Raw genomic sequence first — 21,055 nt, forward strand, 5'->3', positions numbered from 1 at the left:
ACAAAACCTTAGAAGAATGTTGTCAAAAACGTGAACAGTTAGCATTGTTTTCCGTAAGATATTGTCACAAAGGTACAGTAAGCATTGTTTTCCGTAAGAATGGAGTCACAAAGGTATATAAAGCATTGTTTTCAGTAAGATATTGTCACAAAGCGATGGTAAACATTATTTTCTGTAAGATGTCATAACAAAGGTACATTAAGCATTGTTTTCAGTAAGATGTCATAACAAAGGTACATTAAGCATTGTTTTCAGTATGATAATATCCCAAAGGAACAGTAAGCATTGTGTTGTCATAAAGTGCTTGGCTATTTGCTGGGATCATTGCCCTGAAAATTGCAGTGGTCATCATGAGGCTTGGTCTCTTCGTAGTAGCTTGCTGCTAACATGTAATCTTTGATTTTCAGCTGAGGTTGCAACAAACAGATGTGCCGACCGAGCAATTTCAGCACTTTTTACAATATGGGAAAACTTTAACTTTGATCTTTACCACCTCGCAATCCACATTCACCTAATGACATTTGATGCCCCTTCTTTATCCCCACAATGACAAAGGCAATCTTTATTCCCACAAAGACAATGGCAAAAAATGATAATTTCTCAAATTGTTCAGCTTTTTTTACAAGCAAAACTCCCTTATTTAAAGATCATTTTTTATGTATCTGACAAATAAAAATGAAGTAAGATTTTTCCTTCTTTCTTAAAATGTTTTTTTTTTTTTTTTTTATTATTTAGCACGGGAATCCCAGAACAAATACTGCATAGCATGTTGTATATCTTATATAAACCACAAATTACCTCTACAGTCTCGATTCTGCCTCCTGGTACATTGTTTGTACTCGTAGCTGCCTCCTGTACACTTCTGGTGACACACTGAAAATTTATATATATAATACATTTATCTCCGTGGGTATCGTACAAAATATGTATATTAGCAGCAACTAACACACATTTTATATGTAGCTCGTAAGATTACATTCTTAATTATCTGTAAAATGTCGTCCATATAAAAAAAAAAAAAAAAATCATAAACATCAATTCAATAATCGATTGAAATTCTCAGGAAAAGGAAAATATAACTTAAAAAGAAATTCAAAATTTAAGTATTCAATTTAAAACATTAGTACACTGTCAATAATTATCTATATCACAATCATGTGACTGCGACAAGTTTGGGAAATATTTCCCTGAGTTGTAGACCTTCATAGTTAACAAGTAAAATTACATATCAATATCAGAAAGCTTAAATTACATCAGCAAAAATTTACATATGACAAAATATGTGATGATTTGACATGGCATACCAGTATGATGATGCAAATTAGATATCTGACATTGAAATATCCCATTGATACATTCAATCTACTTATTTCTGTTTGTCGTAAAATGGAATCATAAATTCTAATTTCAGAAAAAAAAAATAAAGAATCAACTTTATCACAAAAATCATTGCTCCTGTGACAGAGCTTTGAACTTTATTACAAAAATCATTGCTCCCTGTGACAGAACTTCAAACAATACTCTCAAAGAACAAAACAATGGGTTTTAAGTTTTGCTATTATCGCCATATGTGATGTAATTTAAATATTAAAATATCTTCTTAAGAATTTAAAGAAAATACATACACAAATAACAACAGATCATGCAGAGCGTTAGGCAGGGATTTTTAATTAAAATCCAGGTGAAATATTTAAAATAAAGACCCCAGTTTCTTCACACCACATGGCAATTAGACCTGCACTATCAAGATAGTAAAAAATTGACAACTATCATGAAAACAGTTAATAAATGAGATCTTATGTTATGACCCATGGAAATTAGGGATTATGAATAAAGAATGAGAGAAAAGCTATAATTCTTAACTGAAGGATAAAACAGTTGTAACAGGAGAGGAAAATGCAACAACCAGACTGGGACTCGAACCTGTGACCTCTGAACTCTAACCATTTGAGCTATGACTAGCCACTGGCGTTCAGTCTAGTACAGTTCCTCTGCAGTCCTTCCTCCATCAACCCCAAAGACACACAAAAGACCCTATACCACCTCATGGGTATTTAGTTTCAAATTCAACAAAAGAGGAAAAATGCAATGACCAGATCGGGAATCGAACCTCTGAACTCTAAAATTCTGCTCTAACCTGGCTACCAGTATCTCCCATGCATAACAGAGGATAGATGTGACCACAAAATTTTCATTTTCCCCATACATTTTGAAAAATATAAAAGAATGGTCCAAAAAGTTCACAATGAGAGAACAGATTTTGGTTTCGAGTAAAATAAAAAGGGATCACAATTAATCTGTCCTTCCACTGCTCAGGTAAATAATTATCTCCCCTTACGTGTATAGCAGAGTTATCCTCCGATACCGTTGGTTTATAAACATTACCTAAGAAAGACAGACAAGGAAATCAAGTATGTGCTTTCCTTTATATATTAATCCTAACATCAGTTATCTCCCCTTGCACATATATATATTTCTTACCTTTGCATAATGGAGCAAATTATAATGTAGCTGTAGATATTGATTATTAGGAGTTATCTTTCCTGTTTAGGAAAAATTGAGAGTTATATCCCCCCATGGTTACTTACTCCTACAGGTGATGTCATTGTTTGTGTGGCAGGGACTCAGCAAGTAGAAGCCATCGACACACACTTTTGTGCAGGCTAAGGGAAATACAAAAACAAAATAAAAAGTTAAGCTTAAATTATAAAGTGCTCACCAGGCTGCATCAGGTATCAGACAAATTTGATTGAAGCAACAGAATTTCCAAAATAACTTGATTTTCTCCCCTCATTAGGGCTTATAATATTTTTTGACAGATTTTGATATTACAAAAGTAGCCAACATTTTGGTTTTTCATAGATTAAAAAATGACAAAAAAAAAAAAAAAAAATCCCATAGAATTTCTTTCAAATCTAATTATTCTTTAAAATAAAATAAATAAACCCCGATATTTTGGGACAAATTTAAGAAATAGCCAAATGCAGAAAATTAATTGTAGCAGTGATATGTTATAAAGTCATCGTAAAATTTTCTGAAAATTTCACAATCACATAACATGAAATATCATACGCATGTTTCTTTTCGAACATTAACAAATTTATAGCACAATGAACAAAGAAAATTTGTGTTGCCATGCTTACACAGTAATGAGGAGCCTGATATATGCCATGCTAATAAGCCCATCCTTATTCAAACAATCAAAAGTGTGTCAATTTAGACTTATCAGAATTGAAATGACAGTGATCTTTAAAAAAAAAATATATATAATTATGTTATTAAGGCATCTCTGTTGCATAAAAAAATTGTCTGAGCTGTTCTATAAGTAAGTCAATTTAAAACTCACAATGAATTATAAAACTAAATAATCACATGCAAGTCATCTACAAATGTCAAAATTAAATTTCTGTAAAAGACATGTAAAAGGAGTTATTGAAACAATTTATCAATTCTATTGAACCGAGATGTCAATACAACAGTTGCTATATGAATTTAAAATACATCTGTTATATCCATAATTTTTTTAATTAAATTATGATTCTTTTATTATTGATACAAACAAAATCAATTAAATAATGACATGGTGTTGATAACGACAATATAAATAATGACAATATCACACAAGACAAAACATGTGATTCTGACAAAACAGTGGGATCGAAAACAGTTACTATGTTAAAATTTTAAATTTACTAATTATCTTCATTTCAACAAATATCCTTCATATCAACCAAATAACTTTATTCCAGGTTGCAAAAATTTATACATTTGCAAAAAAAAAAAAAAAAAAAAATTCAATTTCAAATTAATTGTAAATTATTAGAGGTCTTTCTGATCTTAAAAAAATTATATGACACAGAAAATTTTGTTTTTAATTTGATATCAAAATCATCCCATTTCATGATTCAGTTACACTTTGGGGTCAATTACCTATTTTTTTTGTGAACTTCATGGTTTGTTCATTTAACAGAAAGGAATATCACTGCTGGAGGCCCATTATATATGTTTTGTAGAGTTTTACCAAAAATGTCACCATCATGTGAAAATTGCCACATGTTAACTATATTACATACAGAAGAGTTTATCAGAAGATTTAGTTCTATTAAGAATTAATAAACACATTCAATGATACAGTCCAATATTAAGTTGTTATAGTTTAATTATAAGTTGTTAAGTTTAATTATATGACAAATAGGCACATCAGTACAATATTACTTTGCAGTTTAATTTTATCGCATGACAAAATGACACATATAATGAAGATTTAAGACAGTGAAATGCAAGATATTTGACAAAGAGCTTGGATTCATTCCACAGGACGACCACGAACACAACACGGGACGGCTACTGATGTCGACACTCTATGTCAGCATCACTCACCTCGACAGATCTTTGACTGTGTGCTTGTACAGCCTTGTACTTCCCACATGTTTTCTGGGCACCCCTTTGTACATTCTACAAAAAAAATTAAAATTTCTCGTTGGGACACATCCATATGAGGTTAATATGTCTTGTACAGAACTGTGTGATCGTGTCACACTGCTTAACCTTCTAATACAGCTGTACTACAGGTATGGTCAGAGACATGGAACCTCTCTACCCCCTCCCTTCCAATGTTATATCATATAATTTATTAATTCAATACTATTTTTGTGCATATGCACCCATGAAGTCCAGAGAGAATAATCGCTCCAATCTTGGTGATTCAACTTTTACTGGAAGATCAAAAGACTAGGTTAACACAATAGGCCAACACCCCTCTGAAATACTGAACTGAGATATCCTACATCTCTGATAAATGCTTTTGCTATCTAATATCATGTTATTTGTTTATTTTGTACACCTGGAACTGTATAATTAAATCCTAAATCTTGTTTCACCTACCTTCACAGTACTTCCCATCGCCAAAGAATGGATAACTACATCGACAGTCATACGATCCCTTACTGTTCAGACAGCCGGCATCCTTGTGACATCGGAAGGTCATTTCATGACACTCGTTGACATCTACATGAAAACACAACAATACTTCAGTTTCATGTCACAAAAAAAAACAAAAAAATGTTCTTAAAACATTTCATTACAAGGGAGATAACTGTCCAATAATAGAAGTATTTGTGAATGCAGTTCTCTAGATAAAGGTTGTTTCTTTTTTTTTGTAACTTGTTTCTTTGACAATTTTTCTTTAAAAGAGTTAGTATCTCAAGAAATATATGTCAGAGAAAGACAAGATGGACTCTCTAGAGAGGTTCTACTTAATTGACGGGAGAGGGGTGGTCTCTCCAGACAGGTTCTTCTGTAGTGATATAAGAGTGGTCTCTCCAGACAGGTTCTACTGTAGTGATATTAGAGTGGTTTCTCAAGACAGGTTCTACTGTAGTGACAGAAGAGTGGTCTCTCAAGACAGGTTCTACTGTAGTGATATAAGAGTGGTCTCTCCAGACAGGTTCTACTGTAGTGATATAAGGGTGGTCTCTCTAGACAGGTTCTACTGTAGTGAGAGAAGAGTGGTCTCTCTAGACAGGTTCTAATGAAGTAACATAAGAGATATCTCAAGACAGGTTCTACTACAGTGACAAAAGAGAGGTCTCAAAAGACAGGTTCTATTGTAATGACAGAAGAGGTCCCTCAACACAAGTTTTATTGCAGGGAGATTTGGATTGGTCCCGAAGTTTTACACACAAACATATATGATTACCTTTACAGTTTCCATCCTTATCAAGCTTGTAGCCCTTTTTACAAATACAGCGACCTGTGTTCTCATCACACCCCTGTGCACACTTATTTCTCACACACAGAGACGAGTTCATCCGCCACAGAATGGGATCAGACGCCACTGGAAAAAGAAAAAGAAATCTGGATCATTGTCTAAGTTGTGAGCACTGTTACATGAATGAACAAATCTATTTCCACTAAAAACATTGATATCAGAAACTTTGGCTCATCATTCATTAAACACACAGTGTAAATTAATATTAATCAATCTCATCATTATCAATATCCCAAAAAATTAATATCACAAATAATCAGTGAAAATCCATTGAAAAATGATTTCATTTAGCAACACCTTACCATAGGGCTGCACGTTGAATGGTGATGCCTCAATATCTGCTTTTTTGTCCTGGTTGAAGAAGACGTTGATGCGATGGGCAGCCAGAAAGTTTCGTGGGGCGTACACCGTCATATAAACCTCTGTTTCAGGCTCGGCCATTTTGGCATAGACTCCACCAAGAACACTCAGTACACAGAACGTTGATAGCATTGTCAGATGCAAACTGGAATACATGCATACATTTTTCTGTGATATCTTCAAACATCTAAATATGATTTTTTTTCTGTCAGGCTTCTAAACATACATTTTTTCTGTCAAACCTCCAAAGATAAAATTGTTATGAAAACCTTTTAAAAATAAATTTGTTAAAAACTTGAAAATCTGGTGATGAATTAGTTACTTGAAACACAGTACATGTATATCAGAACTATTCCTGTTTAGTATGGTTCAATTGCCTTATTGTAGCAAATGCTTCTTATAATCGATCTTAAATTCCAGTTGTGGATCCCTCTCTGATTTTACTAATAGCCTGAACCCAGATTGTCCTGTTATTCTACAACCATTTCTAGCCTTCTTCCTCATGAAAATTGTTGACAAATGAGATCCAAAATACTGTTTTCTTCCTAAGCAAAGTTACCTTCAGTCAAACTCCAGTCTGTGTTTTTCTGGGTTGTATTGGAAAAGAAAATTACGAACTTTAATTTGACTAAAGGAAGTCCCTATACCCGGGGACGCCATGTAGTCAGAGTTCTCCAACTGATGTCTCCTTCCAACATTCCCTGCTCGACATTTAGAATGATTCCGGAGAAAGGTAGTTAAGTTTACGCCCTAGTTCATGTCATGTTCCCGAGGATTTCATATGAGTTCTGAGAATAATACTTACACTTTAGGTCCTAAAAGAGGTTTTCCTCCCCTTCCTCTACCAGGTTTCCCTCCCGAGAGTTGGCGCTGTCGTTCACGGTGGCCGTTCTGTTCTGCATACTCCCTCCCTTCTGGATGAAGATGGTGAGGGGATCGGCCCTCCTCGCGGGAAGTGGAGTATCGATGTGGGGAGTGGTATGTTTTCGGGTTTTTAGTGGGTGGGGCCTGTAGATTGATGTGATTTCCCTGCATGTCTGAAATACTCCTTGGTACCTGTTTCAAACATTTTTAATAAATTGGTTGATGATGATAAAAGTATGAAAATTGTCAAAATTACTTTTAATTTTTCAATTTTTTATTGCTGAAAATATTTTAAAAGAAATGTATTTAAGAAGTAGGTTTTAAGAATGCTTCCCTCAAAAATGTTATTTTCAAAGAAACAATTGCATGCAAAACCTAATTAATGTTGATGTATACATTGTACTATGAAATGTGAGTTTTATCATCATAAAATAAATATTCCAAAGATATTGTGTCTTAAAGCTTCATGATTTAGTTTCTGTTTTGAAATAGAATTTTCTTCTATTTCAATTAATCAAAAAATGATGAATCTTATATTATTTTTACTGTCAAATAGTGTCTTCAAACTGCATGATTTAGTTCCTGTTTTGAAATTGAATTTTCTCCAACTTCAGTTAATCAAAATATGATGAATCTAATTTGTTTTGCTGTCAAATAATATATTGTACAATATCCATAAATTATACAACTATCAAACATAATGTCCCTAATATGCATACTGACCGGATTCGGAGGCGGGAGGGGTGGAGGTGTCGAGGTGCCGTTATTGTCATTGAAGCTGGACATATCTGGCCCGTCTGACATCCCGGAGTCCTGGGATTGTTGCGGAGGAGGGAACACGAAGTGCTTGTCTAACGTATTAGTAGGGGAGGCTGTAGCAGCTATCAATCGTCCACCTGTAAAGGGTAAGGTCATATGACATGTAGATCAAAGGTCAAAATGTAGGTCAGAGCGACCTACTTTGGTACATGACACACTTTTACACCAAGAATAAGCTCCAGTGATATTGTATGAGACAGAGCCAAGACAAAATGGAAGGATGGATGGACAAAACATAATCCTATAGTCCTACCCGGTTCCTACCTAGCTTAAGGACCGATAAGAATAAGGTACTAGAGGGTGTTACAGACCCTGAAGCGTTTAACGTTCCCTCCAAACGCGGACGAAACGCAAAACGAATTGGGAAAACCAAACGCAAACGCTACTAAACGCAAATGCAAAACGCTCAACGAAAAACGAAAAACGCGTTTCCGTAAACGCAAAACGCAAAACGCAAAACGGAAAACGCTCGACGATAAACGCAAACGCAAAGCGCAAAACGAAAAACCAAATGAATGAGACCGGAAAAGCAAATCTTCATCGTAGTTACCGATCCGGAGTCCGGTCGTTAAGAGATCCGGCACTTACAAATAATATCGGTGCTTGGATTCTACGGATATCGTTATCATTTCAATTTTTCTTTTACAACTGAAAGTCGTCTCATATAACATATTATCGTTTTGCACATATATATTACTATTCCAAAACACTATCTTAATATATTTCGCGGCACTACTGAAAATCTAATCGGATAGTGTGTGATTTTGCATCTGCATTTTACGGGGAAAAATAATAAAATTATAAATATGAGGTCAAAACACATCAGAAACATTTGGATAATTCTTCTCTGAACCTTTTTAAGACATGGAGAAAGTAGCATTAAAAGTAATAAACGGGTCTTTTTTTTTTAACTTCCTACTTGTATCTCGCGAAGTCAGTAATTCACTGAAAATTTGTAAAAATACATGAAGAGTACTGCAGTAACTTTTATCCCTTTTTCCCTATCTTCAGGAAATATAAGTCTACAATCATATTATTTCTTTGGATTTTTCATAATATTAATCAGTTCCCGTGGATGTCACTCCCCGATCAGACTGTCCGTGCGTAACTTTTTCATTGGTAACGCTCTGAAGACCAGTGTGTCAGTCAAGGCCCGAGAGACGAGGATCGTTCCTGATTGGTTACTGCATGTTATATAGTTGCTACATGTACATGGACTTTTTCGTAACACATGTGATGCTGTTACCTGTTCGATTATTAATTAAACAAGACTACACACGTACTACCGTACACAATCAGACGATGGCGTACTTTAGTCGGTATATGTACATGTACGTGTACAATGTATAGTCAATAGTCATAGTAAAATGTATTAAAATGAACAAGAAATAAAATGATAATGTGTTGACGTTCTAATAAATGATGGAAGTATATATTTTCATCTACAATGTAGCCACACGTCTGCTTGACTTTAAAATCCTGTTTAACTGGCCTGCCCGGACAAATAATTGTCTTGGTGAGCAAATTCATAATGTTATATTTGTTTTACGTATATATCACAGTGTTTCAATTTTCTTGTTTCAGGTATCCCGTGGCTGAAATACATCTGCAGAAAATCCAATCAGATGCAGTTGTCTTACCTGTATCTAGCGAGCCTGGCTATCTTGTTTGATTTAAACACACACATACACACTGATATATATGTAACATTTTGACAATATTCATAATATAACAGGACGTACAGATATCTTGTAACATTTTGATTATTTTCGAAATCAAATGGACGTAAATATCGTACAGAGACACATATTATCATGGACCATTTTGATAATTTCCTGAATAGAAACAGACATGTGTATCGTTAGAATGTTTATAGGTTTGTGAAACATAAAGAAAACGGGATGTACTTGTATTGTCCATGTTGGTAACTTTCTCTTTATAACGGGACGTATATATACAATAGTGGGTCACATTCTAATAATTCATTCAACAGAACAGAACAAACATATCGTACGACTATTTTTATGGAGGCGTTTTTACGCCTGCCATATTGCGATCACCTACGAGTTGTGACATCACAATCTCTCACTTTCGTTTTCGTTATATTTCCTTTTACAGTTCATTTTGCGGTTTCTTTCGGTTCATATATGATGTAGTTGAACTATGTATATATTTTATAATATAACAGTATATGTATCGTGTGATATTTTGACAATTTTCTTGATACAATAATTTGTTATATCACTACAGCAGACCTGTCAAGTGCCCCGCATTTTGCGGGTCACTCCCGGAAAATCGGTCTATAACCCGCAGACAGAAATAGCACCCCACGGGTGTTTTGAATCTCCCGCATTTCAGTAAGATCTCGTTTTCGTTCGAGCTACCTCGGATTTTTTCTTTGACGCGTAGGAACAGATAATCCAACAACAACAAAAATGGCGTGTACGAAGGCTTGCACAGGCAAGTGTTAATACTAAATTCAGGGGTGTAAAAATCCACTTGCCCGACGCCCGGTACAAGTAGTTTTTGAGTTCGGGCAAGTGAAAAATGTTGGTGTACTTGCCCTGGGCAAATGAAAAAAATATTGTCTCTATGTTAACGTTCATGTTGGATTTCCAGAATCCCGTGTTATATGTGATTTAGAAGAATTATTGTAGTGGAATTGGATATATTGAAATATATTAAAAACGTAACAATTAGCTATTGAAACTACTTTATTTTCGTGTCTGAAATGAAAATTCTAAAGCCGAGGAAACTAGGTCGCCAGAGGCACATTCAGTTCAAAGACATTTTAAGGACATTTATGCTGATAAAAATAATAGAAACTGCATCTGAAGTATGAAATAGTGATGCACAGAGTTAACTTACTGCAATCTATGCATAAATGTTCTTATAAGACAACAGCAAAAGGTTTTAACATGTGAAAACGATCTTTGTTTATGCTTGCTGGAAGTACAATTTGGCAACTAATAATGAAGACGGAATCCGGACCAAAAGTTCCGGATTTGAAAAATAATATAGTTAAACTAAAATTTTAATGCTTGTGGTTCACAATTAATTATAAAAATAATTCTTTTAAATTTAGATGAATATTTTTGAAGGAATGAAATACTGATTGCTGATTTACCAACCTTCCACCAATGTTTTGAAGATGGCAAAAACAGCTACAACAACTTACAATGTAAAACATTCATGAAAATGAATGAAGTGTGCATAGAAATGCTTATTAAATGACACATGTTGATAAATTATTTCAGTTTTATTGTATTTATTTCAAGTGAAATGCCGTTACGCGCAATGACCTGCATTGGAGTGCTATGACCTGCATTTTTATGAGTAATGACCTGCATTTTGTTCATGAGAACTTGACAGGTCTGCTACAGACTAAATAATATGTGATATAATTGTGGTAGCTCCAGACCAATATAAAAGAATGGGAACCAAAAGGTTATTTTATTTTAGGTAATAATATGTAAAATCATATATCAGGGATATAGAATTCTCGAAAGAATTCTAGAAGTAGAAATTTGGATTAACCCATGACTAGCAAGAGGATGTTTTCATAATTTCGTCAGTTGAAAGATCGTGAGGTTGTAGTACAGAGGACGTAAAACCTGTTAAATAGATAATATGTAGAAGGAGTGGAAGCAGTCACAATGTAATTTCGGTCAGATGAATAACTTGCACATAAATACATTGTTGTTTGATATTGACTGGGCATGTGTCATCTAAAACAATGATTTGATAGCTGTGTCAAAAACTGAAATACATGTATATTCCAAATCTGAAAATAATAGGAACAAGTTACCCAGACGTTGTTATTTTTGTGAGTAAATGTGGCCACATCTTTATAGGTTGACGGATACGAGTTGGAAAGGATACCCGTCATCTGTTAAATTAGTCGTATTGGATTTAATCAATATTATAGCTTTGCTAGCTGTAAATATCATCGTGAATGTCTTAATGTATCGATGTTCATTGTACGTCAGTTTTCAGTCACAGTTAAATCAGAGACCTATATAATAGATATAGGTCTCTGGTAAAATCTAGATTTTCTATGAATTTCAATCAAGATTAAAAACTTGGACCCACGGACGGATAGAACATAAAAACACCAGAACACATATTAACTTGCTGATCTTCTTTGTTAATTGATAATAAACATGGTGCATTTTGCGAGTATAATATGATCGATGTCGCAAAATAGAACCATTATATTTGTGAGTTGTATAATGTTCCCCATTTTAATAGTGAATCGTCTGATATGGATGTAAAATTACCCCCTTTTACAAATAATACCAAACTAACAATTATATATCATATTCGAGGTTATATAAATAACTTGCTGCATTTACGAAAGCGCCAACTCTATCAAAATTACATTTGGTCAGAACGGAATGTCTACCGGACATATACCCGACACCTGCACATGGCTAATTGGGCCACCCGTGGATAATGTCTTGACAGAACACGAGTGCTTGACAGGTAAGTAGAGTACCTGTCTAACCAACGCCTCCAGCCCTTATCAAACTGTTAGATCTGATTCGGGTACAGGTACGGGACCGGGCTTGGAGCAAACAAATACTCAAGATGCTTATTAATTAAACACACAGTAGACTCGATATCAGCACCTTACGTATCATTGATATTAAGTTATACATCGTTGGTCCAAAATAATACAAAAATATAAGATAATATTTAACACTGTTACTTTCGACAGATATTTTTAATTTGATTTTTGTTTGGGGGGTCGATGTATGACGTTGTGTCCTTGCCATGGATATCCACTACTTTAATTATCCACGGTACAGCCTGAATTTGTTACCGTTTGGATGTCCGTCGTCCATTTGTTTAGAGAAAATTTCATAAGAAGCAAAAATTCATGCACCATGTTTTTGTTGAAAGAATCTGATGTTGCCACTGCCCTAGTTAGTTACAATACACAACCTCTGCTTGTCAAGATGACACTAATTACATGTCAATGATCTTGTTGATGAGAAGTTAGTTATATTTAGAAAATCGTCAAAATGTTACACTATGTATACCTGCTGTTCAGAAAGTTGTCAATCTGCTACTGTACACGATATAAAAATGTGTGATTTAATGTGTATCTCGTTGTATTCAACAAAAATATTGTACGATACACAACTGTTTACGGGCGTAAATTGAGTCTCTGATGTGTCCCATTATATTAGCAAAGTATACATGTACATGTAATATATATATGTCTGCGTATTTGGAAATTTATTAGAACGCTACTGGGTAAATATGTCAAAATATGTTAACGGATATAGGTATAAAGTATTTATCAAAAGTGATAAATAGCCAGATTCGCTCAGGCCGTACACAAGTAAGAAAGCTGCAGCAACTGGTTAGAAATTTGGTCCGATTTTCTGCAATCGTATTACAGCCATGGGATACCTGAAACCAGAGACATATATACACAATATATATGTCTCTGCTGAAACAAGAAAATTGTAAAAGTATTATATTTATGTCAAAACAAATAACTTGTTCACTAAGATTAAGACTAATATTTTCCCAATTCCGTCAATTAACCATCAACACAGCGATGAATCCATAATGAATTAAAAGGACAACAGCGGCACTCACGGTAAGTAAGTACAGGTAGCTAAAATATATATATCGAGGCTTTCCCGAACACGGATAATCGTCGTGCCACACCCAGCAGCTGGCTCCACTTTTAGTTTTACACGCGCATGCGTACTCAACTGTTGTCAATTCTAACAGGGAATTACATCCGGCAGACGAAACGCAAACGAAAGGAAACGCAAAACGCAAACGCACGCAAACGCAAAGGCAACTAAACGCAAACGAACGGAAATGAGCGCAAAACGCAAACGCAAACGAAAAACGCTCGACGAAACGAAGCGCAAACGAAACAAAACGAAAGGAACGCAAACGCAACGTAAACGCGTTTGAGGGAATGTTAAATGCTTCAGGGTCTGTATATAAAACACAAATATATCTGTAATGATTCACTGATTCTATTCTAAATAACATCAACCTATGACATTTCACCAATAACTCTGACATTCAAACTTGTGTAAAGTATATTCAATACAGACATACCAGTGAAAAACCAGAATCTGCCCCCTTAATTAGATCGCTAGTGTCCTGAAGTCAGTGAGATAACATTTTAAGATGGTTTTTAGAGGAAGTAAGACAGCAGATTACCAAATCAACAACTTAACGGATACTAATTAACCTGTTACAGTGAAACCTGACTTTACCGACACACACACAGGGACCCAGTCAATGTGTCGGAAAAGACAGTGTGTCAGTAAAGTCAGTGTCAGCAATGACAGTGAAACCTGACTTTACCGACACACTGTGGGACCCAGTCAATGTGTCAGAAAAGACAGTTTGTCAGTAAAGTCAGTGTCATCAGTGACAGAGAAGGTTGATGCCTTTCCAATGAATATGGTCAGATGATACAGGATGTCGTTAAAGTCAGTGGTCAGTATAGTCAGTGGTCAGTAAAGTCAGTGGTCAGTATAGTCAGTGGTCAGTATAGTCAGTGGTCAGTAAAGTCAGTGGTCAGTATAGTCAGTGGTCAGTAAAGTCAGTGGTCAGTATAGTCAGTGGTCAGTAAAGTCAGTGGTCAGTATAGTCAGTGGTCAGTATAGTCAGTGGTCAGTAAAGTCTGTGTCAGTAACGACAGTGGAGCATACTGTTGATCTGGTGGATATGGTCAGTTAATACAGGATGTTCTTTAAGTCAATAGTTGGTGAAGTCAGGTTTCACTGTAATATATCATAATGTAAGAGAGCCAAGGTCTTATTGTTTCACTGTGAATTGAAAACTCACCAGGTGAAATCTGTGCAAAAATAATCCATGGTTACATGTAAGCATTGCATTCAAAAGAAAGAACTCAGAATGGTAGTGATAGAGACCTGATTACGTCAGATAAAGAGACCGTTATCAGCATAAATACTTAGTGGTTGAATAAGGCAAATAGACAAATATTTTCTTGTTTTATCGTTGATTTATGTTAGATCTGTTGTCTTGTAACACTGTATGTGTACAATGTATGAGGTGATTACTATGATAGTAACTGATTTTATAACGTTTTATTTAACGCAAAAAAAAATTAAAATAAAAAAAAATTTCAAATTTAAATTCTGAAAATCCATTAGTTATTTATTGCAGTGTCTCTAAATGACCTACCTCTCATATCATCCCAGTCATCAAAGGCGGGAGACATGGCTGAGATACCATGGAGACTGTCTCCGTACAGGAATTTCCTGGCAGCAGGGCTAATCGGACTTCCATCAAATGTGTAATTAGATCCCTGAGGTCGGATAAAGGCTGGGGGACTAGGAAGAGGCAGACTTGCGTCAGATAGAATATCTGCATCAGAATCTCCCAGTGGTGGAATTTCCACCTCGATATCAGATTCACTGTCTTCCTCGTCAAAATCCTTGTCCCGTTGTTGTTGGTTAGCATCAAAAATCTCAGCTGCTGCCATAAAGGGAGAAGGTTTTCTCACTCATTAAACTGAAGCGATGACCACCAGGGCTCATCAAGCTATCAGACGTCATCAATGATGGAGGGTATGGGTTGCCAGAATTCTCCAATTTACCATATTGGTATAAGTCCTGTGCTTCAGATGCTGGTGGACTTCGGGCACCTGAAACTTAAAGGTACAAATTTGGAATATTAGTGTTAAATAATTGCCAAATTAAACATCAAGCACCTGAGACAACATTTGGAAGAAATGAAAAATCCTTAAAAATATATTGATGATGATGTTTATGTCGGAACACAAAACTATAAGAATTTAAACCCACCTGGTGTATTTCTTTGAGGAGGTACAACAGGGGGTTTGACAGGGATGGGCGGGGGAGGTCCACGACTCTTAAAGCTTGTCAAAGGGATGTCCATGGGATTCTTCTCCATTGTGTAGATGCCAGAGTCCATGGTTGACACTGTATGGGCCTGGCTTATTGTAGCATATGCTGGTCTAAGCTGAGAGTTACTGCCAACTCTTGAACCAGTACTACTCCCAGGTCGTGACCCCTTACCACTGCCTGGCCTTGACCCTATCACACTTCCAGGGCGTGACCCGGTTGTACTCCCAGGGCGTGACCCGGTTGTACTTCCTGGACGTGACCCAGCGTGTTCTGGAGACTGCGGTGTGGTTTGGTGTACGACAGCCGTCACTCTGAAGGGAGAGGCATTACTATCTTCGCGGGTGGCCATATTCTCTTTGCTATCCCTACCAACAGTAGTGCTGTCAGTTCTGGGGAAAGATGGTCCCCGCGCTAATTCTTCCGACATAGCAACGGGTGGCGTCACCATGCCCTTTGCAAGCCGGGGCAGGTGTCGCCCTCTACGACTTGCCAAGTTTGCCAGGGTGAGGTCACCGTCTGAATGTGCAACAGGAATGTGTGTGTCTAATGTTCGGAATGTTGTAATAGCGCCGTCCCGGTACACGTTCTGATAGGTCCTGTCACCTAATGATGTGTCAGAACCTTCTATTGTTGGTAGTAACCGTCGGTTACTCGTGTCATGTTCTGGCGATTCATCTGAATCGTCACTTGATTCATTCGGATACTCCATCACAGCGTCATAAGAGGGAGGGTCATTCAGGGAAGGATGTCTCTTGCGTCTAGCTATATCCTTCTTATAATAATCTTTGTGTATCTTTCTAGCTTGGGCCTGAAGACGTTTCTTGGCAACCCGTTTCTCATAGTCATTGTCACTATCGCCATCGATTGCATGCTTTTCTGTAGCCTGTAGTTCTTCCTGCAAAACACATGATACAGAAATAAAGTTAACGAAAGAGAAAATAAATTTCCACAGAACTTTATCAGGATTTTTTCAAAGGTCTACTCATTGAAATGTATACATGTAGCTTCCTGGATAGGACATTGGTTATCTCCCTTGAGTAACAAAATTTCAGACTTGGTTTGGTTTGGTGTATTTTGTTAGATGTCATGTTAACAGCCAGGGTTATTTAAAGAAGTGCCCGGTTTTGGAGGTGGAGGAAAGCTGGAGTACCCGGAGAAAAAAAACCCACTGGCCTTAGGGCAGTATCAGGTAACTGCCCCACATGGGTTTCAAACTTGTGATCCAGAGGTGGATGACTAGTGATTAAGTGCTTTTATTTGAGAGAATAAAAAGTATTACTATTAACAAACTTCCCTCGATAGAAGGACATGCACATTGATGCCCTGATTCCAGTAACACCAATATAATTTCATTGCAGGAGTTTGGTACTATACAGGGGATATAAATGAAAACAGTAAGCCTATATAATTAAAACTTTCTTGAATGATGAACTGACCATCTCTAAAGCCTCTGCTTCCTCCTGTTCTGGCAGTTCTGGGACTCCTCTGAGGGGATCGTCAATCGGAAAGCCATCATGCTCGTCGTCCCCCCGCGATAACATGATCTCCTCCGCCTGTGTCGCAGAGAGATGCATGCTGTTCCTGGCGCGATACATGACATTGCCATGTCGAAGGTTGTCTTGTTCGATGTCAATATACTTTTTACTACAGTACCACCATACTGCGTACAGGACAGCCAGTGTGGCGACCAAACAAGTCGCTATGCCTACCAAGAGGAAAATCCATCCGAGACTGATGACTCGTGCCGCGGAAGGCTCTTCGTACTGGAAAAATACAGAACATACAGTCAGGCTTTACCCTAGTCATAATCTGGCAGTTCCACTCGAAGCTGTTGACAACTACCTTTTGGTTGAAACAAGTTGACCACATCTAGACCACAATAAAGAGGATTCATGGATGTTGCGAAAACTTTGTTAACAAATATGTTTACGACAGAGTGAGGATTTTTATGGAATAGCGCAAGACATTACCCTTATTCGAAATGTTCACATACCTTTGAAACAAGCCAGGCCCGTGCTTAACTTGAAGTAAATATTAAGGTCCATAAGTGTAAATTGTATATTAAATATACTTGGATACCTGGTGTTTCTAAAAGTTTTTCAATGACAACATTGACTTTACGAAAACGAGGTCCGAACCATAGTTTTTTTATTCATTAGACCATAAATTGTATTGCTGATCGGATATATATTATTTATCAAATGTGTTTTAAAAGGAAGCATGAGTTTAATTTGAATAATACCTTACAAATAGCAATGAAGAAAGAGATCTGTAAAAATCCAGTTTCAAAATTTGAAGATTTCAAAGGAATGAATAAATTCAAATCAAGCAAATGATTCTAACACAGTAATCAAATGGAGCAAAAACAATCACTGAATCTGATTGGTTAATATTCAGTTATAAGTACATGTATATACATATAGACAAAACATAAGTGTCTGTGACTTGTTTTTATTTCCATTATCATCTTGCTTATCATATATTGAATATGCTTGAAATGAAATTAAAGAAACTTTAAACCAAACTCTATAAATCTATTTGATTAGTGAGGATATTGATGAATTAAGCGATTCTGCTGTCTATGATACATGTAGCATTGTTGTTTATTTTCAATGAATTAAGAAATTATACAAAATATATAAACTGAATAAAAACACATTTAGTCCATCAGTGTTTCTTCTTTGGAACAATTCCTACCACTTGAATGAGTAGTCTCCCCTTGTCAGCAACCATATGTGAGTGAACAGCATAGGCCTTGTCAATAGAGGGTGCAGTGATATTCAGCAGGACTTTAAAATCATCTGACTCCTTGAAGTGGACTAGTCCCTATAAAATGACAAAAAAAACCAACTTTATTTTAATTAATTGTAATCAACCTGACAGAAATCCAAACAGGAAAAAAAAATGACAACTTCAATTTAGACTGATCATTAATTTAATCTTGCCAATCATTACTCAAATGTATCAGGATTCCACCATTATGGTTGTCTAATCAAGTTTCACATTTCAAACTGACGCCTGAATCATTGTAAACCGATCCTCTGATAGTCATTTTATCCACGCTAAAATCTAAATAACCTTCACCCTTGCTATTTGGAGCTGCAGTCTGTGCTATTATTGAGGCTCTAAGTTACTGGGTGCACGGAACCTGCATATCTGTTAAATCTACGATATCAAGTGAACATTGACCTAAATTACAATTGTAAAATGAACACACATGTATTGAACTGTATTACATGGTTTGAAACTTTTTTTAAAAAATTTGATAAGATAAAGTATAGAAGAATAATGGTAATTTCCATATCAGATTTTGTACACCATGAGAACTTTGTTTTTGGCTTATTTTTTTTTTTCTATTAACAGACGAGAATAAGAAAAGAAAAATGGCAATCTATACACTAAACTAAACATTAAATGATTTCTGTATATAAAATCTTACTTATAATGTTTGCTGAAGATTCAATCATAATTTGAATATCTTCTGGTTTAATTAGAAATCAATCCTACTAAATTACAGCAAAGCCAATGAGTGGACCCTCACAAGGAAATAACATTTGTTGGTACATTAACTGAAGAGTAATAGATAGAGTGGGCGTATTACAAGGCATGTGTTAATAGCTGGATAAAAATGATGGTACTACCTATCCCTCCATAACCACAGGCACTAGTGTCCTTTGATAAGCTAATAGGCTTTATTTGGTACAAGATGCCAGACTAAAAAAGTACAGGACAGCTGACATAAGACAACTGTCACAAGACACCAGACACAAGAGACAGATGAGACACAAGACACCAGAGACAAGAAAGATGAGAGACAAGACACCAGAGACAAGAGACACCAGATGAGAGACAAGATACCAGAGACAAGAGACAGATGAGACACAAGACACCAGAGACAAGAAAGATGAGAGACAAGACACCAGAGACAAGAGACACCAGATGAGACAAAAGATATCAGACTCAAGAGACAGATGAGACACAATACACCAAAGACAAGAGAGAGATGAGACACAAGACACCAGAGACAAGGAAAATGAGACACAGGACACAAGAGAGAAATGAGACAAAAGATATCAGACTCAAGAGACAGATGAGACACAATACACCAAAGACAAGAGAGAGATGAGACACAATACACCCGAGACAAGAGAGATGTGACACAAGACACAAGAGAGAAATGAGACAAGATATCAGACTCAAGAGACAGATGAGACACAATACACCAGAGACAAGAGAGATGTGACACAATACACCAGAGAAAAATCAGAGATGAGAAACAAGAGATGAGACACAAGACACAGAGACAAGAGAGATGAGACACAATTTCAAGACACCAGAAACAAGACAAAAGACACCAGACAAGAGACACAAGACACCAGATACAAGAAACAATGAGTGACAAATAACACATTAAGATAGCTGAGACATGAGATATCACATTTTGTATTTTGATTACAAAAACACAAGATGATACATTTGACAAGTCCAAGTAGAAAGTTAATTATCATCAGCCTTATATAATATAACACAAGTTCAATTCTCCCGAGATTCATCATCTTCCAATTTATCAGAATGAAGATAATAGAATGATTAAGTAACCAATTATGATGACTCCTTTATCTGCGACTTTTGATATGCAGCCCTCAATCTGCAGACACAAAATGAATACATTATTTAGCTAAAGGAGGGGTAATATTAACAGTGAATGTCTGTCACTGTCTGGTAACCGAACTCTTGCACACTTGATAAATGATTAATACTGACAATAGTCACAATTCACAGATCTTGATTGTTGGAAAAAGTCACATCTTTCACAAAATGTTCTTCACGTGACAACTCTTTTTTATATTTGGCATTGATATCCATTGAAGGCTTTATCTTGAATTTGTTTCATGCCATTTATCAAGACTGAGAAACAGAAACTAAATTGGGAATCAGATAAAAATACACAGATAAATGCATACAACCTTGAAAATGTAGACAAAGGACAAACAACAAACTGATAGAGGACAGATAACCAGACTGACATAGTACAGACAAACCAGACTGACAGAGGATAGACACACCAGACTGACAGAGGACAGACACACCAGACTGACAGAGGACAGACACATCAGACTGACAGAGGACAGACACACCAGACTGACAGAGGACAGACACATCAGACTGACAGACACATCAGACTGACAGACACACCAGACTGACAGAGGACAGACACACCAGACTGACAGAGGACAGAGACACACCAGACTGACAGAGGACAGACACATCAGACTGACAGAGGACAGACACATCAGACTGACAGAGGACAGACACACCAGACTGACAGAGGACAGACACACCAGACTGACAGAGGACAGACACA

General features: G+C 36.2%; 1 protein-coding gene across 1 annotated transcript in view; it reads right to left on the reverse strand.

Annotated features, from left to right (window-relative positions):
- LOC117343012 overlaps nucleotides 1-21,055 on the reverse strand; it is a 77,218-nt gene that overhangs the window by 18,803 nt on the left and 37,360 nt on the right. Inside the window, 13 exon segments of the mRNA XM_033905337.1 lie at nucleotides 799-873; nucleotides 2,589-2,663; nucleotides 4,381-4,455; nucleotides 4,885-5,007; nucleotides 5,699-5,836; nucleotides 6,073-6,275; nucleotides 6,936-7,186; nucleotides 7,718-7,890; nucleotides 15,005-15,293; nucleotides 15,295-15,473; nucleotides 15,628-16,585; nucleotides 17,127-17,453; nucleotides 18,388-18,516. Coding sequence (XP_033761228.1) covers nucleotides 799-873; nucleotides 2,589-2,663; nucleotides 4,381-4,455; nucleotides 4,885-5,007; nucleotides 5,699-5,836; nucleotides 6,073-6,275; nucleotides 6,936-7,186; nucleotides 7,718-7,890; nucleotides 15,005-15,293; nucleotides 15,295-15,473; nucleotides 15,628-16,585; nucleotides 17,127-17,453; nucleotides 18,388-18,516 — 2,995 coding nt within the window.

This window comes from Pecten maximus, chromosome 14 (assembly GCF_902652985.1).
Source record: "Pecten maximus chromosome 14, xPecMax1.1, whole genome shotgun sequence".
Classification (NCBI taxonomy): domain Eukaryota; kingdom Metazoa; phylum Mollusca; class Bivalvia; order Pectinida; family Pectinidae; genus Pecten; species Pecten maximus.